This window comes from Polypterus senegalus, chromosome 12, assembly GCF_016835505.1.
Source record: "Polypterus senegalus isolate Bchr_013 chromosome 12, ASM1683550v1, whole genome shotgun sequence".
Lineage (NCBI taxonomy): Eukaryota > Metazoa > Chordata > Cladistia > Polypteriformes > Polypteridae > Polypterus > Polypterus senegalus.
Genome location: NC_053165.1, coordinates 150,717,108 through 150,740,723, shown reverse-complemented (window position 1 = coordinate 150,740,723; position 23,616 = coordinate 150,717,108). Strand labels below are relative to the sequence as shown.

The 23,616-nt window shown below is 42.3% G+C and overlaps 1 protein-coding gene across 1 annotated transcript in view; it reads left to right on the top strand.

The window, feature by feature from the left end:
* LOC120540543 overlaps positions 1-23,324 on the top strand; it is a 36,139-nt gene extending 12,815 nt beyond the window's left edge. The window contains exons 5-8 of the mRNA XM_039771380.1: positions 5,433-5,574; positions 13,069-13,272; positions 15,281-15,462; positions 23,223-23,324. Coding sequence (XP_039627314.1) covers positions 5,433-5,574; positions 13,069-13,272; positions 15,281-15,462; positions 23,223-23,324 — 630 coding nt within the window. The remainder of the gene's footprint in view (positions 1-5,432; positions 5,575-13,068; positions 13,273-15,280; positions 15,463-23,222) is intronic.
* Positions 23,325-23,616: the final 292 nt, after the last annotated feature.

Genomic DNA, 23,616 nt, shown 5'->3' with positions numbered 1-23,616 from the left:
TTTAGCTGGGTGTTTTGGCTCCTTATCCTGTTGGATGGTCCCTGACCTGCAACTGAGACAGAGCTTTCTGACACTGAGCAGTATATTTTGCTCCAGAATGTCCCGATAGTCTTGAGATTTCATTTTTCCTTACACAGATGCGAGGCACCTCAAGCCAGATGCAGCTAAGCAGCCCCAAAACATAACCGAACAACCTCCTCCATGTTTCACAGCAGGTCTGGTGTTCTTTTCTTTGAAGGCTTCATCTTTTCATCTGTGGACATTGAGCTGATGTGACTTGCCGAAAAGCCTCAAGTTTTGTCTCATCTGTCCAAAGGACATTCTTGCAGAAGCATAGCGGTTTGTCAATATCCATTAAATAGCTCTCTTTTGAAAAGAGGACAGACATATACAGTAGACTGACAGACAGACAGATGTTGGATTTTATATATATAGAGATTACTATTGCTGTTATGCAGGCAGATGACTCAGGGCCACTTATGACTGAGTAAGAATTTTCAACTATCAGCCTCTTATCACTTCACTTTGAGAGGCAAGAACAGCTAGACAATGCTCATCATCCAGCGAGAGATGCAGATTTAGAGAAGATACTGCATCGTAATAGTGTGAGACAGACTGAACTCTTACAACTTCACAGATTTCCTTAGTTCCTGAACCAGTAAATAGATGGCAGCAGTAATCTAACTGGTAGATGACACCCATATGACATAAGATAGATAGATAGATAGATAGATAGATAGATAGATAGATAGATAGATAGATAGATAGATAGATAGATAGATAGATAGATAGATAGAGAGGAAAGGCACTATATAATAGATAGATAGATAGATAGATAGATAGATAGATAGATAGATAGATAGATATAGAAGGCACTATATGATAGATAGATAGATAGATAGATAGATAGATAGATAGATAGATAGATACTTTATTAATCCCAAGGGGAAATTCGCATACTCCAGCAGCAGCATACTGATAAAGAACAATATTAAATAAAAGAGTGATAACAATGCAGGCAATAACTTTGTATGATGTTAACGTTTACCCCCCCGGGTGGAATTGAAGAGTCACATAGTGTGGGGTCTCCTCAGTCTGTCAGTGGAGCAGGACGGTGACAGCAGTCTGTCGCTGAAGCTGCTCCTCTGTCTGGAGATGATCCTGTTCAGTGGATGCAGTGAATTCTCCATGATTGGCAGGAGTCTGCTCAGCGCCCGTCGCTGTGCCACAGATGTCAAACTGTCCAGCTCCGTGCCTACAATAGAGCCTGCCTTCCTCACCAGTTTGTCCAGGCGTGAGGCGTCCCTTTTCTTTATTCTGCCTCCCCAGCACACCACCGCGTAGAAGAGGGCACTCGCCACAACCGTCTGAAGATGTCAAGGTGACCATAATTCTTTTTTTCTAGTCCTTCCCTAAAAGACTGCAAAACACATAGTATGAAGGCTCCATCACCACAACTAAGACCTCATCCACATGTACCCAGATATTTTTTAAATGGAAGTTTTCCTCCTTCGTTTTTTAAAAAAAATCCTGTCCACACATGCACCATTTTTTTTTTAAATTCGATCACATGAAAATACAAAAATCTGCTGTCAAGAGCCCAAAACAGGCATAGGTAACAAAGGGAATGTCATTTAGATTAATGTTCATCGCCTTTTTATTTCAAATATGTGTTCAGCATGGAATTTGCGAAAATACAGGCGTTGTGAACGCTAACCGGATATTTCACTATGACGTCAATAAATGAACACTAGTAATCATAGGTGGCTTGTATGCTAAGAGAAACCCAATGTCTCAAACCCAACACAGACAAGACGCAGACACCAGTTCAAAGCACAGCACATGTTTTATTTTGTTGTGGGAAATTCTTCCCCAAAGCGTTTCCTAACATTGCACAGTACAATAAGTACAAATAAAGCACTCTGTCCTTTATCTTCCTCTTCTTCTCCTTCTTCTCTCTTGTCCTTCACCTCCACTACTTCTCCTCCAGCAAGCTATGTCTTTTCCCTTCCAACTCTGGCTCCCGGAGTAATGGCTGCTGGTTTCTTTTATGCTGCTACTGGGAAGTACTCCTAGGTGTGGTGGAAGCCCAGTACAGTAGAGCTCTACAGTCTCTGCAGCACCCCCTGGTAGAACCCATGGAACCCAACACAGCTGTGGCAAACTCCAACTCCCAGCAGGCTCTGTGGGATTCCATGGTGCTGCAGCAACCCAGGGGGGCTACCTTCTAGCGTCCTTGGAGAGATAATGCCCTGAGAACACTCTCTCCCCAGGCATCCCAGCTGGGCAAGTTCCCCACCCGTCTGCAACACCCACTTTCTGTTGAAATAATCCATGGAGTTTGTGAATGGCTGCTTTATTTCTGTATGAATCCTGGTGAAACCCTGCTACAATTCGTCTACTTTGGACTCTGTGACTGCTAATTGTGTATATGCAGGGCCCAAGTGGACTGGAATTGCGTCACACACTCGCCTTACTATTTGAGAAACCACCTGTTTTGACATCCCAAAGGTGTTTGCCATCTTACGTAATCTCCCCTCGTCTGCTAAATAGTAAAGTATCCAGGCAACTTTTTTGACAACGCTAACTGGCGATCTCATTACGGTTGTCTTTAACTTCGATGTGTGGGTGATGCAGCTCACTCAAAGATAACAGCAATGCGCTTGACAAACGAAAATTCTGTCATCATTCTTTAGCAACAACCACTTCATTCTCAAAGTTGTCCCACCAACTAGAGGTCCGACTGGGTCTCGTCCAAAACTGGCGATGTTGGTGGCTGGGTCTGTGTCGTCGGAGTGTTTGATGTAACAGTGACCTCCGTAATGCATTCTGATGCCTCTGTTGCTCAATATAGTGGTACAGTAATTGTATGTTTAAATGTAAACAAGGTTAACACCAGAGCTAATTTAGCGATGACTGCCATTGCACGAAATTACCTCATGTGAACAAAACAGGTAATGGCGCACATACTAATGTCAATCAAAAGAGATACCGGCGCACACTCTGACGTTATAAGCCAAAAACTCATTTTTTCCCTGTCTACATGTAAACAGAGAAGACAGAGTTCCTAAACATCTTCACCCTGGAAGGATTTTCCAAAAAGGTCCATTTTCAGGGACCTAAAATGCAGTTTGCGTGTGGATGAAAGGTAAATCTGTGTGGTCCCTGAGATAGTCACATGTGGTGCTGGGGGGGTACAAGAAATTCATTAACAATTGTAACGGGTGTGAAAAGAGCATTGGGATTATGTTCACTATCAAAGGACAATATATAACAAATAAAATTTGTTTGAAATCCTGAACACTCGAAGTCACCTCACTCCATAAAAAATATTAACACATGCCAGCTATTGCAATCTATTATACCTTATTGAAAAGGGGGCTTTCTTACAGGGAGAAAGACTGACCAAGACAAGAAAATGGGTCAGAGTCCCCACGGATATGTGACATGTGTGACTGTTCTCTGGAATGGCCCACACATAACTTTTGTGTTTTGTGTTTTCTGTCCTTTAATAATAATTAATTCTTTGCATTTATATAGCGCTTTTCTCAAAGCGCTCAATTACAAACTGGATTCCAAAAAAGTTGGGACACTATACAAATCGTGAATAAAAACTGAATGCAATGATGTGGAGGTGCCAACTTCTAATATTTTATTCAGAATAGAACATAAATCACGGAACAAAAGTTTAAACTGAGAAAATGTATCATTTTAAGGGAAAAATATGTTGATTCAGAATTTCATGGTGTCAACAAATCCCAAAAAAAGTTGGGACAAGGCCATTTTCACCACTGTGTGGCATCTCCCCTTCTTCTTACAACACTCAACAGACGTCTGGGGACCGAGGAGACCAGTTTCTCAAGTTTAGAAATAGGAATGCTCTCCCATTCTTGTCTAATACAGGCCTCTAACTGTTCAATCGTCTTGGGCCTTCTTTGTCGCACCTTCCTCTTTATGATGTGCCAAATGTTCTCTATAGGTGAAAGATCTGGACTGCAGACTGGCCATTTCAGTACCCGGATCCTTCTCCTACGCAGCCATGATGTTGTGATTGATGCAGAATGTGGTCTGGCATTATCTTGTTGAAAAATGCAGGGTCTTCCCTGAAAGAGATGACGTCTGGATGGGAGCATATGTTGTTCTAGAACCTGAATATATTTTTCTGCATTGATGGTGCCTTTCCAGACATGCAAGCTGCCCATGCCACACGCACTCATGCAACCCCATACCATCAGAGATGCAGGCTTCTGAACTGAGCGTTGATAACAACTTGGGTTGTCCTTGTCCTCTTTGGTCCGGATGACATGGCGTCCCAGATTTCCAAACGAACTTGAATCGTGACTCGCCTGACCACAGAACAGTCTTCCATTTTGCCACACTCCATTTTAAATGATCCCTGGCCCAGTGACAACGCCTGAGCTTGTGGATCTTGCTTAGAAATGGCTTCTTCTTTGCACTGTAGAGTTTCAGCTGGCAACGGCGGATGGCACGGTGGATTGTGTTCACTGACAATGGTTTCTGGAAGTATTCCTGAGCCCATTCTGTGATTTCCTTTACAGTAGCATTCCTGTTTGTGGTGCAGTGTCATTTAAGGGCCAGGAGATCACGGGCATCCAGTATGGTTTTACGGCCTTGACCCTTACGCACAGAGATTGTTCCAGATTCTCTGAATCTTGGATGATGTTATGCACAGTTGATGATGATAGATGCAAAGTCTTTGCAATTTTTCGCTGGGTAACACCTTTCTGATATTGCTCCACTATCTTTCTGCGCAACATTGTGGGAATTGGTGATCCTCTACCCATCTTGGCTTCTGAGAGACACTGCCACTCTGAGAAGCTCTTTTTTTACCCAATCATGTTGTCAATTGACCTAATTAGTGTTTATTGGTCTTCCAGCTCTTCGTTATGCTCAAATTTACTTTTTCCAGCCTCTTATTGCTACTTGTCCCAACTTTTTTGGGATTTGTTGACACCGTGAAATTTTGAATCAACATATTTTTCCTTTAAAATGATACATTTACTCGGATTAAACGTTTGATCTGTCATCTACGTTCTATTACAAATAAAATATTGACATTTGCCATCTCCACATCATTGCATTCAGTTTTTATTCACAATTTGTTTAGTGTCCCAACTTTTTTGGAATCCGGTTTGTACTTGGACCTACGTTGTGTACGGTGGGAAATAAAGAAACAGGCCTCTTGTCTCTACAGCCCTGCATAGTTTATTCTGAGTGTGGACGGGTGCATATATGGCTGTGGTGACAACGCCTTTAAAGGTAGCTGCTTAATGTCATCGTAATAAAATAAAATTAATTGAATAAAAGGTTTAGATCAGCCCTGACCTTACAGAAGATCACGAGCATCAGCTTCGTCCCGATAAAGACCTTTGCATTACCTCTAATGCACCCTGAACGTTGCTTCTTTGCAGAATGCTGGCCTCAATGTGTGGATGGATGTGGAGAAAATGGCCGGATCTACCCTGCAGGCCATGGCCGAGGCTGTTGAAAATGCATATATTATCATCATGTGCATCTCTGCCAAGTACAAGGAGAGCCCAAGCTGCAGGACAGGTACGCATTACTATTTCAGTAGATTCAACTTATAGAAGCTGGTTTTCACTCCAAGGCTCTGTCCACACTGCTATGTTTTTGTTTAAAGATGCAGACATCACTCTCCATTTTCACGTCTTGTCCGCAATATTCCAATCCTCGAAAATGGAGACTTCTGCAGAGCCACATACCTCTAAAAACACAACCTCAGTGCAGTTGACAGGACAGATGAAAATGTAGTTTTTCAAAAATGCAGATTCTAATCACACTGTGATTGGTTTTGGTTTATTACGTGGCCTTTACCTGATTGGATCCTGCTCATTACAATGCTTCATTCCGTGATCGATCGTAGAAGATAAACATATTCCAACACAGCGAACATGGAAGGATTACTTTCTGTGGCGCTTGTTGTGTTGCTTACCTGTATGCATTATGAACAGTAAGGGATGCCACCAAGCCTCCCTAACCTCATACACATAAGACCCAGCACAACTCTGGGTTCAAATAAAGGATTTTTAATCCACACAGCTCTGAAATAACAATCACTACAGCCAATATACAATTAGTTGCACTCTCTCCTCTCCTCTAGCAAGTTTCACCCTCTTCCACCCAACTCAACTCCATGAGGTATGGCAGTGGGCTCCTTTTAAGCTGGACTGGGGAGTAATTCCAGTGGCCCATCCTGACTTGTTGAAAGCACTTCTAGGTCATACGTAAACCAAGGAGGTCCTCCGCCCGGCAGTCCCCTCTATCTGTGCTTCCAGACTCCAATTCCCATAGAGCCCAGTGGGTGTCCAAACTGGGACTAGTGACAAGGAACACTGCCACCTGTTAATGTGGGGGATGAACTGCTCCCAGACTCCAGCTCTCACCAGTTCATCTTTCCTCCCGGTATCCCAACCAGGATGGAAATTATAAGGCAACCCAACCGGGTAATGTCTGTAACCAAGCCATCCTTCAATTATGACTTTCCGGCCAGGCAAGACGTCCTCCTGCATCCTGGCCGGGATGCCCGCCTGGGCACTTACAGCATCTAAATTGCATTTTTTTACAGTTTGAATTCTACATAGATGCGCAAAAGTCAAATAATTTATAGATTGTTACTTTAAAGATTATGGATTTAGGGTAAGACATCCATGCTGCATGCAAGCCCAATCACCAACTATAAACTGTAAATACCTACAATGGCACTATAGCTCCATATTAGGCAGGCAGTGTGGCGAAGTGGTTAAGGCTTTGGACTTCAAACCATGAGGTTTTAGGTTCACATCCCACCACTTACACTGTGTGACCCTGAGCAAGTCACTTCACCTGTCTGTGCTCCAATTGGAAAAACACAAAAAAAAATGTAACCGATTGTATCTCAAATGACGTAAGTTGCTTTGGATACAAGCATAGACCAAAAATGTAAACCTTTGAGGAGTTGTTTTGTCATGGTAGGGTCCTAAGGTGACCCTGTTTTCACCCATGCTCTAGGTGGCAGTGATCCTTGTATGGTAGTCCAGTCAGGACTTCAGCAGGGGTGCTTGGGAGTTGAGAGTCCAGAACTGCAGCCCAGTCGGGATATACCTGGGTATCAATAGAGAGCGCAGTCGGGGGGTGGGCAGTGCCATACTTTTTCTATGGCCCCAAAGTGCTTCCTCGAAGACACGCTGTGACAACTGGCAGCATTCCCAGGTCTGACTTAAAAGGAGTCCACTGCCTCACATCAGGGAATCAGAGTCGGGAGGCAGCGGGCAACACTCAGTGGAGGTAAAAAAGAAGAAAGAATTTGTTTACTTCATCTTGCTATTGTGGCTGATTGCTGGAGGCGCTTTGTAAGAATAAATATCTTTTATTTTTTTCTAAAGAGGGGGGCTTCCCGGGTTTGGTTTACCGGATATACAATTTAAAGAGATTGTTAGTTTCATGGGAATTGTTACATATGCATTACTTTCACTTTTATTTTAAAACTTTTGTAAAAACAATACTTTAGTTCCAGCCCCGGGTGCGGTTACATCTCTTTCTCGCAGGATGTATAACGCTGCTCGCGTTGTGAATGGGGGGCGGCTGAACGAACACTAAGGAGATGCTGTTGGATCATCTGCTTTTTCTGCTGCTGGCGAGCTGCCTGATCTGCTTGTCTTGCTGTCCAATCATTTCAAACCCTGTACAGCAGCTGTCCTTTTGCTACTTCGCATCTCTGCCGCTCATGTTGCGAAGGGAGGGTGACAGTTAGGTTGGCTGAACGCACGCTAAGGAGAAGCAGTCTGATCATCTGCTGGCAAGCTGCGTGTTTTGCTTGTCGCATGCCATTGTATTAAGAGCTGGGAGCACATGAAGCGAGTCTGCCAACAGCAATCCAACAACTGCTAGGTTAGATGTCTGTGGACTTGTTTTAAATGATGTCTCACTGCCTTGCCTCACATGACATTGTATAAACAATACTTGTCCTTTATTTCCGGCCCCAGGCGTGGTTAAATCTCTTTCTCGCAGGACGTATAACGCTGACTGAATACATGCTGTCCCAGATGACAGGGGACCCTGCCCAGCTGGGATGCCTGGACAGTCCCCGAGATGGATGATACCTCCCCTGGGCCACGAGAGGGCAGCCGTCCGGGTCTGTTTGGGGGCCACGGGAACGGTGCTGGGACGCTCACCCCTACGGGAGGACGTGACCACCGCCAGGGGGAACCCGGACAGTTAGGGAATCCTGGATGTCTACAACAGGAAGTGCTGCGGGAAGAAATCCCAAGGGCACCCGGAGTGCTTCCAGGTGCTCTCCTGACACTTCCGCCACACCAGGAAGTGACGTCAGGTGGAGCACCTGGGGCTCATCCAGGTCATGATAAAAGGAGCCGCCACCCTCCAGTAGAGGAGCCAGAGTTGGGAGGAAGGAGATGAAGCTTGTGAGGAGGGGAGAGGAGGTCAAGAGAGAAAGAGGAAGAGAAAGAAGAGGAGAAAGAGAAAGAGAGAAAGGAAGAGAGTTGGTGGATGAAGGCATTGTGGTGCTGTAAAGAAAAATAAAGAAGTGTGTTTTGAACATTCTGGTGTCTGTCTGTCTGTGTCCGGGGGTATGCTTTCCACAATGCTAAGGAGGTGCCGTCGGATCATCTGCTGCTGTTGCTGCTGTCTATGGAGGAATATTTCAGACAAAATTAAACAAATAAATAAATGCGCAAATAAATAAAAGTACTGTGAAATGTGAGCCTAAATAAATTAATTTTCTCATGAAATGAGAGCATAAATAAATAAATGTATCACGAAACATGTTTTTTGTTGCTTATTTATTTATTTAATTTTTTCCGTAACATTTCTCCAAACCATCATGAAATACAACTTGAAATAAAACTGTCACTTTCACTCGTCAAAGTTGAGAAGGTGGGCTCTAACACAATTTCTAGTTACTGATTGGTGAATCGATAGCACAAGAATTAATTAAAAAAATGCTTACTACTGCCGATGAAATGGATTCTGACGAAGATATTACGTATTTCAGAGAGAGAATTGAAGATTTATCGGAAGAAATTGCACTGTTGGCGGCTCTTTTAGATTCTGATATAGATGAAACTATTTTTGAAAATATCGAAGAACAGGTGGAACGGCCACTGATCAGAGTTATAAAGTTGTTTGAAAAAGTAGCTGCGAATATGCACCTGACTTTATACTCGTAAAACAAGGGTCAAATACTCAGTTCAAAATATTAGCTGGCCCTGCTTTGGGCATTCCATGTCAAAGTACCTAAACTAATGCAGCCGTATATCAAACTGGCTCATTCGCCTTGTGATCGTCTTCCCCGATACACCATATAGATCTGCAATCTGTTGTACTTTTAAACCGCATAACAGAAGGTGTTCTATTGACTCAGCTGGAATGTCAAAGGATGGACGTCCAGAGCAGGGTGCTGCGTCACCTGAACTGGAGTGTAGTAAAGTCCGTTCCACCTGTTCTTCGATATTTTCAAAAATAGTTTCATTTATATCGGAGTCTAAAAGGGCTGCCAACATTGTAATTTCTTCCAATAAATCTTCCATTCTCTCTCTGAAATACGTAATATCTTCGGCAGAATCCATTTCATCGGCAGTAGTAAGCATTTTTCTAATTAATTCTTGTGCTATCGATTCACCAATCAGTAACTAGAGGGCGTGTTAGAGCCCACCCTCTCAACTTTGACGAGTGAAAGTGACAGTTTTATTTCAAGCCGTATTTCATGACGGTTTGGAGAAATGTTATGGACAAGATGAAATAAATAAATAAGCAATGAAAAACATATTACGTGACACATTTATTTATTTATGCTCTCATTTCATGATATATTCATTTATTTAGGTTCTCATTTCATGACACATTTATTTATTTATGCTCACATTTCACAGTACTTTTATTTATTTGCGCGTTTATTTATTTATTTAATTTTGCCCGAAATATTCCTCCATAGCTGTTATGGTTCCCGTCAAACATTTAAAAGCCTGTACAGCAGCTGTCCTTTTTTTACTTCGCGTCTCTGCCGCTCATGTTGTGTGGGGCTGCTGAACGCATGCTAAGGAGAGAGGTTGGATCATCTGCTGGTTTTCTGCTGCTGGCAAGCTGCGTGTTTTGCTTGTCACTTGTCATTGTTTTAAGAGCTGGGGGTAAGTTAAGGTGTCTCTCGCAGGACTTCAAGTTGTCTTCTGAGAAGATCACGCCTCATCTCCCTAGTCTCCCAAAGATTTTGTTTTATAAGAGAGAGAAATGTGTGATGTGTGGATCACTTAACAGAATGCCCCAATCCCATACTTTTACCACACTGTCAGGGTTGACTGCTATTGTAGTTCAGCATGTCCTCTTTCCTTTTACATCTCTAACATCAGGCCATTAGACAGAGCACCACAAGTGGCAGGAGAGAAGGTGACACATTCATTCATGAATTATGGGCAATATGCACATAATCTAAGCAGAGCACAAGGTGTGTGGCACAATAATATAACCTGGATAGCAGGCTACCAGGTGGCTCTCTGTCTTATGTTGATTGTTTCTGTTCTGTCCTGATCTTGGCTCTCACATGGGCTTTGAATGGAAATGTAGAAACAGGAAGCGCAACCTGTCTGAAAATGGAAGCCAAGAGAGAGAGAGTTTCTTTGTTAGCAAGTCCTTATGTTAATGCAGTACCCTTGATATACCTTCCAGACCAATGGGATATGACAGTGACGGGCAGCTCCCCTGTTTAGGTTTGACTCAGCCCCCATTCCAGCTCATGCTTATACAGTATATAAAATACCTCCTCTAAATAATCTCACACTGTTCCAGTGTGGTGCTGAGGTGTCACCTGCCACACTCAGGGCCCAATCCAGGAGGTTTGTCATATGGTGGCGCATACTCCCAACTTCCTCCTCCTCCACCTCCTCCTACCACACACCTCCACTGGCACATCTCCATAGGCTCATAAACTCATCCTATTCCTTCCACTCCAGGCTGCCCCAGTTACAATTTGTGACCACCAGGGGGCAATGCAGCCTCCCACACTCCCGACACAAAGACACAGACACAATTCCAGATTAATACAAATATTTTAGCCCTTTAAATACCTTCACAATGCAGGCTTCAAAATGCACACAGCATGCATAACACAATTCTCAGTGCTCTTTCCTTCTCCTCCATTCCTCCAGGCAAGGTTCATCTGCTGCCTTCCCACTCTGGCTCACCTGGATGAAGAAGGCTGCTCCTTTTATGTAAATCCCAGGAGCACTTCAATTGTCCCGATACTGTGGCTCAGGAATACTTGTGGCTACGTTCTATCTATCTATCTATCTATCTATCTATCTATCTATCTATCTATCTATCATATAGTGCCTTATTTATCTATCTATCTATCTATCATATAGCACCTTTCATATCTATCTATCTATCTATCTATCTATCTATCTATTATATAGTGCCTTTCCTATTTATCTATCTATCTATCTATCTATGTCTAGAGCCCTGTGAAGTAAGGGCTGGTAAATCCCCTCAGCGTCCCTTGGAGGCACCTAAAGGACCCAACAGGTCTGGCCAAAGCAACTACAATTCCCAATATGCCCTGTGGGTCTCCATAGCAGTACCAAAGCACAGGAGGGCTGCCTGCTTGGGTGTTAGGGGAGAAAATGCCCTGAATGAATTGTCTTCCCCTGTCCTTCCACACTATTGGCATCCCTGCCAGGTAAGGATCCCAGTTCTGCTCCAACAGGGATCCCAGTCCCAGCTTGTCATCTCCCTCACAAAGTATATTGAAGCCTTCATCCTCCTAGTCCAATTGAAGCAGCTTTTAGTTTACTTCTGTGGAGGACTGTCGGCTTCTCATGCCGGTCCTCACCCCCAGGCCGCCAGGAGGAGCTCTCCCGACAGCAGGATCGTGCCCCGAGGTCCAGCAGGGCCTTATGGACTTTGTAGTGTCTATACACAGCCCTGCTGGATACCTTGGGGACCACCAGGAGTCGCTGTGGGGGGGCTTATGACCCTTGTGAGGCCGTATGACCCGGGAGTACGTCACGGTCACATGACGGGAAGAAATGTCGTGCTCCCGGGTTGAAGTAAAGGACTGATTTCCCTGACCCGGAAGGAATTAGGAACTATGGATTGATGGGACAGGAACACCTCCGGGTCAGAGGCTATAAAAGGACGGTGCCTCAGTCCAGACACTGAGCTGTGCTGGGTGGGAGAGGAGCAAAGTGTCTGGGCGAGGAGGATTGGTTATTGTATTAGTTATTGATTTACTGAATGAGTAGTGTGAAGGGTGCTTGGTGCACTGTGTTAAAAGATAATAAAAAGGTCGTGGACTTTTACCTGGTGTCTGGAGTTGTACCTGAGGGTTCAAGGGTGCACTACTGCCCCCTACTGCCACACTTCATAGGATTCTAGCAAAAGTGTGTGACACATGTAGAAATAATTCCACAGACCAAATATCCTATCTATCTATCTATCTATCTATCTATCTATCTATCTATCTATCTATCTATCTATCTATCTATCTATCTATCTATCTTTGTTTTAAATTTTTTACTAAAAGTTCATGCAAAAAATAGAGATTGATATTGCAAAATAAAGAAAAGTTCTTATGTAAAGAAAATTCTGTTTCAGGCTTGTTTACCTAAGGCTAAAGGCTATTAATGTCCTTTAATCTCAGCCCACCTGCGTTCTCCTGTGTTTTAACTGGTCTTTCCTAAGATTTCATTTCTGCTAGTTATGACCTGTAGTAAGTACAACTGGTTTCTAAAGTATTTTTTTTCTACGCACGTATCCTCAAGACAGTAGTGTTTACTGTAGAAAGATGCTATACAAAACTGTCACCATTTACAGTCACCTTCATTTCACATCCTTAGATGGAGTGGCTGGCTGCAGACACGGGCCTTCAGAGTCAGAGAAAACAAATTTGTTTTGCATATTAATGAAAAAAATAAACCTTGTGTGTATTAATTCTTATCAGTCATGTTAATAAAAACAAAACAATGACGAGACAAAAGTGGCAGTTTGAAAGGTTACCCCAATCATTCCTGAAAGTCTCTTGTGATTTCCTAATTACAGAGGCTGAATACAGCTTTGAGCTGCGTAAAGACATCATTCCTCTCATGATGGACAAAAATTACAAACCAGACGGCTGGCTGGGAGCAATATTAGGATCCAAACTGTATATTGACTTCGGCAAGCATGCCAACTTTGAGGACAGCTTCCATCGGTTGAAGAAGGAACTTGGTAACCATGTTCCATCAAGTGGTGATGTTGTTGATGGTAGGTATCAAGCTTCCTATGGGTGAAGGTTTCATCACGTATTTCTTATTTCATCTGTAGAACATTTGTGTATTATGCACTGGATTCAGAAAGAATTTGGTCCCCTTCACTTCTCTCACATTTTGCTATGTTGTTGCCCTGAGCTAAAATCACTTAAAATCATTTTTCCCAACCTAAAGTGACATTCAATGGAATTTTTGGCAAATTTATTAAACATATAAAACTGAAATATCACATTGACACAAGTATAAAGATTCTTTGCTTAGTACTTTGTTGAAGCCCCTTTAGCAGAGCTTACAGCCTGGGGTCTTTTTGGATTTGATGCGATAAGCTTCGCACAACTGGATTTGAGGATTTTCTGCCATTCTCCTCTGCTGATCCTATGAGGCTTTGTCTTGTTGGACGCACACCCTTGATGCACTGCTATTTTCATGGGCTCTCCAGAGATGTTCGATTGGGTTTACTGCCGGGCTCTGGCTGGGCCACACAAGAACATACCCCAGAGTTGTCCCTAAACCACTCTTATTTTGCCTTTGCTTTGTGCTTAGGGTCATTGTCCTGTCAGAAGATGAACGTTCGGCACAATATGAGGTCCAGAGTACTCTGGAGCAGGTTTCAATAAGATTTTCTCTGTACTTTGCTCCATTCATATTTTGCTTAACCATGATTAGTACCCCAAGTAACTGTTGCTGCCACCACTTTGCTTCACTGTTGAAATAGTGTTGCATAGCTAATGAACGGTGTCCTCCAGACATGACACTTAGAATTGAGGATAAACAGTTCATCGGAATAGAAAGTCTTGTTTCTCACAGTCTGAGAGTCCATTATGTGCATTTCTGCAAACTCTGGCCACTCTGTCATAAAGCCCAGATTAGTGGAATGTTGCAGTGAGAGATATCTATCTATGATACAGTATAGTGCATTTTCTATCTATCTATCTATCTATCTATCTATCTATCTATCTATCTATCTATCTATCTATCTATCTATCTATCTATCTATCTATCTATCTATCTATCATATAGTGCCTTTCATATCTATCTGTCTACTTATTATATAGTGCATACTGTGAATTTCCCCTTGGGATTAATAAAGTATCTATCTATCTATCGCTACTGTATACAGTGTAGTACCTTTCATATCTATTATATAGTGCCTTTCCTATCTACCTATATATCTACTACTAGCCCTCCCCGTGGCTCTGCCCACATAGTAGTGAAACAGGACAATGAAAAGGGTCCCTGCCCAGCTCCCCACTCCTGACGTCACGCTTCCCCCTCCCCTTGGCCCACAGCCTCTGCTTCGGATTAGCGCGAATATATCGCTCCAGCAAGCAAACTATGATTTTTAGCTCGATGAGAGAAGTCACAAAATCAACCGGGATGTTCAATCAAATTATAGAAAAAAACCTGATCTAAATCCGTTAAGTAGTTCTCTCGTTTGCTAGCTAAGCGGATGTTAGATACGGACTGAGGCTGACGCGTGAGTGAGGAGGGCCCCGTCCCCTTCCCCTCAGCCCTCTGCATGTCTCTCGGATAAGCGCAAATAAATTAGTATGGCAAGCGAACTATGATACATAGTGCAATGAGAGAAGTCGCAAAATCAACTGAAATGTTCAAGCAAATTATAGAAAAAAACCCGATCTAAATCCGTTAAGTAGTTCTCTCATGAAAAGCAGACATACAGACAGATGTTGAATTTTATATATATATATATATAGATATAGTGCCTTTCATCTCTATCTATGATAATATTTACAGTATATGGCCTTTCATATCTATCTCTCTGCCTATTATATAGTGCCTTTCATATCTATCTATCTAATATACTTTATTTAGTGTTATGTAAGCACTTGTCATTAAAGACACCTACTCCTGGTGACACAGCGAGACAACTGCACCTCCATCATTATGCTTTACACTCCAACTGCTTAACCAGTAAGTTGCTAAATAGCCTTACTAATATGCAAATTTCAGTTTTTATTCATTAATTAAATTTAAATCAACAGGTCCAGCTGTGGCCTCCACGACCAAGCAGGGGAATGGGAATGCTAATGACTCTGAAGTTTTCTCGTGGACTAAAGAAGATGTTGAAAAGTGGTTGAAAGAAAATCAGCTGGATTTCTGCCTCAATCTCTTTACAGAGTATGATGGCCCACTGATCTGCCAGCTGCAGCAGTTACGCCGAGAGGTAAGGGTAATGGAGAGGATCTCTTCCAGATAAGCAGGAAGCCACTGTGATTTCTGGGCGTGTTCTTTAAGGACAATGGCAGTAAAGAATTTTGAGTCTGGAGACGCAACATGGATTGCAAGCAGTTTGGTTTGCAAGTGTTTAATAAATTTTAACTTGATAAACGAGCGAGGTCTTGCAATACGAGTAGTACGTATACGCTTTGTCCGCCGAGTGTCACGTGGGGATTGTGGGTAATCGTCTCCCATGCTCGTTCTCAGTCAGCGGGCCTCACTCATATAGTCAATATCCGTATGAGCTTATACTCTTTACTATAGCATGGTGACCACGTGTGTGTGTGCTGTAATGTGCCAGTCTCTGTCATGTACCCCAAAACACGAGGCTGAGTCTCAGTACTTTAGCAAAACCAGCTTTATTCAGTGTGAAACAGGAACAGCACGGCTATTTATTGTAGCGGGATCTGCCACTCTCCTATACAGAGACACAGCAATCGGGCAGGGTGGTGACCAGGTTAGTGGCCAAGTAATACTGTGCTCTTGCATTTATAATGTTGCTTGCATCACCCATCAACAGCAGGCACTTATAGCTTGACCGCGATCTTTTCTGATTTCTTTTACAGCAAACTGCTACAGCGCTGGCAGCCTGCGGTTGCTTCGGGACGCTCTTCCGTGTGTTGTCCCGTTTGGGGGTCCCAAAAGAGTTTAAAAACCTTATAGTGCGTAAAGCATTATTTTTATTTTGTGTCCAAGTGTAGTGACTCTTCAGGCAAAAGCAACCATCATTGGATTGCTTCCTTGTTAAAGTTGCAAAAAAAGAAAAAGAGTCCAGTGAGCCAACAGATAGAAGGGATTCCGTTAGTTAGAGTTTAGATTTTGTATTAATCATTTTTATATAAATATTTGTGGGTTGTGAAATGAATTATCTGAGTTTCCATTATTTCTTATGGGGAAATTCGCTTTGATATACGAGTGCTTTGGATTACAGGCACATTTCCAGAACGAATTATGCTCGCAAACTGAGGTTCCACTGAATATACAAAATCTCACACCACCACAATGGACAAACTTAAAAAAGCAATATTTTCTGTCATTCAAATATTGTTAATAGTATTTGTGTTCAAAGTTTCCAATGTGCTAATGTGAGTGAAATGTACATCATATTGTAAATGTTGGCCTAGAAGCCTGCCATTTAAATTTGAGGTCAGGTCTTTAAGGTTCCAGTGCAGGGGAGCACAGTTCTGTTTTTGGATATTTTCAGACCAGCATCCCCTTTTGCAATTTTGTATGCGGTGTGACAAAAGCCGCCATACCATCACTCAACCCGGCACAGACAGACGCAGGAAGCACACTGATAGAACAAATAAATGTTTTTACTTTCTTTTCTTTGCCTGTGAGCAACGCCTTCCCCGTCCCCACAGGCACAACACATTCCCAAGAAGCACAAGCCCACACAATTCTTCTTCTCTTTCTCTTTTCTCCACCACTCCTCTCCGGTAAGTTTCATCTCTCTCCTTCCGACTCCGGCTCGATTAATGGAGTGAGGTGGCCCCTTTTATAACACCCCGTGTGGCGTAAGTGCTGCAGTCCAGGGCTCCATAATCCTCCGAGTGCCCCATGGTGGAGGCCACGGGCCCCAACAGGGTTGAGCTTCTAAGCTCTGATCTCATGGCCCCGATGCAGACCAGGGCGGCTGCCCCTCTCGTGGTCCAGGAGAGGTATTGCCCCTCTCCCGAACCTTCCAGGATCCCCAGCCTTCCGCCACACTGGTAAATCACAATGACTGCTACTTTTAGCGTGTTTTGTAAAGTACCATTATAAAACAACTAGACATTAAGCCCGTTACAATAACGGGCGCTAGAACAGTAGTGCATAAACATTAGCAGGAACAGTCTGTATTAAATGGCAAGGGACCTTGCATGTGGCTGTAATATACGTCACTGTATTGTGTGCCTTTAATTTTCTCTCTTAGTAATACTGGTTTGTATTTCCGTAAAATGCCTGTAATTTTGTCAGACAGTAATACAGTGGAACCGAAGTAATTTCCCCCATAGGATTGTATGTAAATACAATTAATCCGTTCCAGACCGTATGAACTGTATGTAAATATATTTTTTTAAGATTTTAAGCACAAATATAGTTAATTATACCATTGAATGCACAGCGTAATAGTAAACTAAATGTAAAAACATTGAATAACTCTAAGAAAACCTTGAACAACAGAGAAAACTAACACTGCAAGAGTTCGCGCTATAGCCTTACGACCCGCTCGCTAAAAACACCTTTTTAATGAATTTTAAGCACAGGGAAAAAATGAACATTTGAAAAATCTGTAATTTAATAAACAGCCAAGAAAAGTAACATTCCAACAATGCACGCGTGCGCCTGTGTGTGTGTATGTATGTGTGTCTATCTCTGTCCCGGGCCTGCGTGTGTGTGTGTGTGTCTATCTCTGTCGCGGGCATGCATGCGTGTATGTGTGTGTGCGTGCGTGTCTGTTCCCCATGCGGGCCTGCCTGTGTGTGTGTGTGTGTGTGTGAGTGTGTCTCTCACGCGGACCTGCCTGCGTGCGTGCATGTCTGTCTCTCGCGCGGGCCTGCCTGCCTGCATGTGTGTGTGCGTGCATGCGTGTCTGTGTGCGTGCGTGCGTGCATGTCTGTCTCTCGCGCGGGCCTGCCTGTGTGTGTGTGTGTGTGTGAGTGTGTCTCTTACGTGGACCTGCCTGCGTGCGTGCGTGTCTGCGTGCGTGCGTGCGCGCGCGTGCGTGCGTGCGTGCGTGCGTGCGTGCGTGCGTGTCTGTCTCTCGCGCGGGCCTGCATGCGTGTGTGTGTGTGAGTGAGTATGTCTCTCACATGGACCTGCCTGCGTGCGTGTCTGTGTGCGTGCGTGCGTGCGTGCGTGCGTGTCTGTCTGTCTGCATGTCTGTCTGCGTGTCTGTCTGTCTGTCTGTCTGTCTCTCTCTCACGCGCACACACCTGTGTCTCTCTCTCTCTCTCTCTCTCTCTCTCTGCACACACAGGGAATGCACAGTAAGAGACTGCACGTACCGTGTGGCCCCGTGCATGCGCACTTCACCAGAAGACACACACACACACGGACACCTCGACGCACACAGGGGTTTTATTAAAGAGGATGATTTCAAAGTACTGGGCATCTTTTGAATAGTTTTATCAAAACGCAGTTCATAAAAGTTTATGCACATCACCTTCCTTTGAGCAATTTACAGAGCAATTCTCGGCCCCATACAAGGTGACACAAGGCATTATTATGTGTATGACATCGCACAGAAAATAAGTCAAAGCAGCACCACAATAGACCAAGGAGGCGACAGTAGGATTTAAACAGGACCACCAACTATGCACAGATTATTTAATTCATGCCTTTTGTCAAGTTAGCAGCAGGGCCATCAGTGATACTGTCCCGAGTTCAGAATGACTTGGGCCCTACTGCCAAGGTCAGAGACTGCAGGCCCTTCCCTTCCTTGGACTGAAACAATTAACATGTGAGGCCAAGAAGTTACGTAAATGCAGAAGGAAATGTGTTCTTGTTTTTCCTACACCACCCACACATGACATGTCACAGATGATTTATGCTCATATGGTTCTCTTACTCTAGCCGGACACACTTTAAGCCAGTGGTGCATTACAAAAATATGAAGTCATTCAATGCAGGTAGCGGTGGACCCTGAGGGCGCAGGCATGTGGCTTTTGTAGGTGGCTCATTTACTGCTATGGTAACAATGGTGACCAATTCCTCATTCTGCATTTAGTAATACCCTGTGGCTGAACAACAAAATCCCCAGTGAGCAAGAAAGACAGCCAGTGTTCTTATGGGGTGGGCAGGGAGCCCTTGTATATTTTGATTTTTTTGATTTGATATACTGTGTTAATCCCCGAGGGGAAACTGTCCTTTCACATGACCTTTGGTGGTCAGAGTGGAGGGTCTGCCTTTGTACAGCACCCCTGGAGCAATTTTCAATTGTCAAATGGAGTAGGATTCTTTCTGGCACTATATGTACTCTAAGGTAGTGTTTCTCAACCTTTTTCCCACGTAAGTATCTTTGTGACCTACCAAGTGGATGGGGGGGTCCCACTTAATGAATCAAGCATGAATGTTAGAACATGATTATCAGAGCTGGGGGTTGATTTAGTTTCCCTTGCTGAATCAAGCATGTACATAAGAATGATGGTTCACATTGATGAATCGAACACAAACGTCAGACCAAGTGAGGGACTGAGTGCGACTGTCAGAGCGGCGACCCACCACAACCCACTACTAACAGAAACAACAACAACATGTGAGGAGGAGGAGGAGGAGATGCGCTGATTACGGCACATTGCCACACCCACCACACGACGAGCGACACAACAAAAAATAAGTGGGTCACGACACAGTGGTTGAGAAACACTGATCTAACTAAGTGTACCCTTTCTGAAGCATTGCTAGGATCTCATACATGGGGGTTGGCAGTATTGGTGCCATCACATAACTTGTGATCTCATGTGACCAGCAACAGGCTAAACAATGGCAAACAACAAAGCCAGGGCCATAAAAAATTGTCACAGAATTGCAATAATTATTCAAAACAGAGCACAAAATGGCAACAGCTTTACAAATTCACTAATGTGTTTCAATGGAAATTTTTGAAATTTGAAATCTTTGTGCGGCATGATCTGTTTGAGATACCAGTATGAAAATTGAACAGTCTCAGTAAGTTTCTTTACATTTTTTTCAAGAATAAGTGCAAAAAATCTGGTCCACAGGGGGTAAGTTGTTTCACGTGGACAGACAGACAGACATGGGCCTTTGCAATTACTCAAAATAATGAACTACAGTGAAAAAAGTATAACATTGATGTTGTTCATTCAACGTAAATTTTCTCTTTCAAGCAACTTAAGATTAGTCGTTTAGTGTTGCAGCTTGAAATATTTGGTTTACGGCGATTCTAAATTGGCCCTACAGTAGTGTGTGCTTGGTGTGTGGGTGTGTTTGTGTGTGTCCTGTGGTGTGTTGGCACCCTGCCCGAGATTGGTTCCTGCCTTGTGCCCTGTGTTGGCTGGGATTGGCTCCAGCAGACCCCCGTAACCCTGTGTTCGGATTCAGCGGGTTGGAAAATGGATGGATGGATCTCAATCAAAGTAAAAAAAAATTGTACCAAATTAAGTTATGGTGGAGGGAATAAACGTAAAAATCCTATTTCATTTAACTTAATATTTGAGGTTGTTCATGTGCTGTGTTGTGGGCCGTTTGTATATTCTTTCGGTCGAACTTTCCAGTTTGATGGCTTTCCAACTGCCAAAAAAGAAGAACAACTTAAAAAATTGATTTACTTTAGTAAAAAAAACAAGTGAATTGCACCCAATCACTCGAAATGATTTGCCTCAACTTAAAAATTGTGGGATCAATAAGCTAAAAAGAATTATATTGGTTCAGATTGAAAATATTAAGTGTGAATCATTCACATTTTTTTCAGTGTATTGGGGATGTTCAATTTAGGCGATTAAGTTACTTTAACTTAAAATAGTTATGTTTGCTGGAATTACTTTTTCTAGCTACATTGACTAAATTGCGTTAGATGTCACTAACAATTCATTTGTGCTGAAATAAAGCAATCAGAATATTTTCTTTCAACAGAAGCAAACTCCATCTCAGGGACTGTCGTCATTATTCAGTTATTGTATGTTAATCTTACTCTAATGACACTTTTCTAATCCTTGAAACGTGGTATTCCAAATTTTCTCTCTGCACAGTTAAATTAAGTTGATTTAACTTAAAATAATCCAGTTTTATGTACATAACCAAATAGATAGATAGATAGATAGATAGATAGATAGATATGACAGGCACTATATGATAGATAGATAGATAGATAGATAGATAGATAGATAGATAGATAGATAGATAGATAGATAGATAGATAGATAGATAGATAGATAGATAGATAACCAAAGAATTCACTCGTGAGTGACAGTAGGCTTTGCACCATAGGAACCAAGTTACCCGAACTATTCCATAACATTTTAATAATTATTTACTGCTCTGATGCTGATCTTTCTGATCAAAAAAAGCTCATTAAGATAGCAATCAGCAAGAAGAATTCATAACTAATGGCAGAATTACGGTATTTGAGGGTTCCTCTAGAGCAGCGTTTCTCAACCTTTAAGTATTTGCGACCTGAGTTTTCATAACAGTTTTAATTGTGCCCCCCCTTAACGGTTTTTTGAAAGGAGCCCACTAATACCAATTTGTTCTTTTTTAATTAATGATATATCATAGATGCATATTTTATTATACCTACTTAACTTTTATCAACATTTATCTAACTCTACATTTATTTTTCTAGTGTCAGAATGTAGTTTAAGTTCATTTGTTTCAGTTTCAATAGATGTATTTTTCATATTTTTGATTCTTGATTTCTTTATTTCACATCTTTGCGCCCCCCCTTTTTTGTTACTTTGCGCCCCACTGCTCTAGAGTGCCCTCTTTCTCTTGCACAATTGGGCTCAAAAACTAATCAGCACATCGTCATCTCATAACTGGCTTAAATTTCGAGTTTGCTATTTTTCTGTCTAGCCGTTTTAGCTCTAGACTGTCCTCAAGAAGCTGTGACACACAGACAGACACACACCCATCATCGAGATATTGATGTTTCCGGTGTCAGGGTACCCTAAAACATCGACATCCATCAAAAACCGGAGATCAAAATTTCTGATGAATCTAAAGCTTTCACTCCTCCCTCATAGACAATAGGTCATAGTGGAGGAACATGCAACGCAAAAATACCAATAACTATCCTAGATTTGCATAAAATGTGATTTTTTGCATGAAGGATAATATAATATGAAATAGATGCTCTAACCCGATTCAAAACCCTAATCTTAACCTCACTAAATAGGGCAGCAACAGTAACGCTAACGCCTAATGTTAAGATTGTATACCAGAAAAATAGCTCTAACGATCCTTTATGAGAAAAATCACATTTTATGCAAATCTGGGATAGTTATTGGTATTTTTGCTTTGCATTAGTTTTGTTATCAACACATTCTAAAGGACCCCCCACATCTTAAGAACTGAACTAAATTAATTTTTGTCCCAAACACCATGGGTTTTGTGGGGTTGTGGAAGTCAACTTATGATTTTTTTTCTTTTTTGAGATATATGTTGGACACCCTACATCAGAAAAGCATCATTATCTTTGTTTCCAATACACTAATTCAATTAATTTCAAGATTACATGAAAAATGCAATTGTCTAAAACAGACCTAGCTTAACTTCTGCAGTAATATGTGGACCACTACACATTTAACCAACATTTTGTGTTCTATGCATTTATTAAATCACATCACTGTCCACAATTTTCATGTGTATGTAGTGAAATAAAGTTTAGTTTAAAAATCATATATAATTTAAGTTTAATGAAAGGGTACTGCACAAAGACTTAAATTTACCTAAACCTGTTATGTCTTCTGAACGCAGTGAATGTATCAACTTAAAACGAGTGTTTCATTATATGTGAACACACCTAAAAACACAATACCACCATCACTAAGCCATCCATTTCCAGACAAATTCAATCCATTTTAAGGTCACAGGAACTAGGGAGTGTATGAGCAGCAGACACAGAAGGCAGGAACGTCTTCTTAACAATCGAATGTAATCTGTCTTGCCCTAAATTATTTAAATGCCTTGTCCACAGCCGGTGAAATCATCTGCTGTGATGACAGATCCTTCTTCTCAGGTCTGTTTTTCTTTCCTTGTTTTTAGGCTCCTGGTTTCTTCTTTAAGAGTCTGAGAAGAGAAATGGGATTCAACTCAATGACTGAAATTCTACAATTCGTCAATGCCCTGGAGAAGCTGAACATCTGAAGAACGAGCCCTGCGCGTGTACCTCACTGACTTCCTCTTTTTCTTGTGTGTTTTCTTCTGTGATAAATTAAGTGGGGCAGAATTCAAGTCTACAGAGGTATGAAAGGTGAATGCCTTACAGTTTGTCGAGAGAATGTTCCGCATTAGGCCAACCATAACTTATCATCTCCTAGGATCATTCACAAATGCGCGAGAGAAATCTGTTATTTAGGTTATAAGTCATATAGTGCCTTTCATTAGTACTACAGGGAGTACAAACAGTGCAACACAATTTACAGTTCAACTACACAAT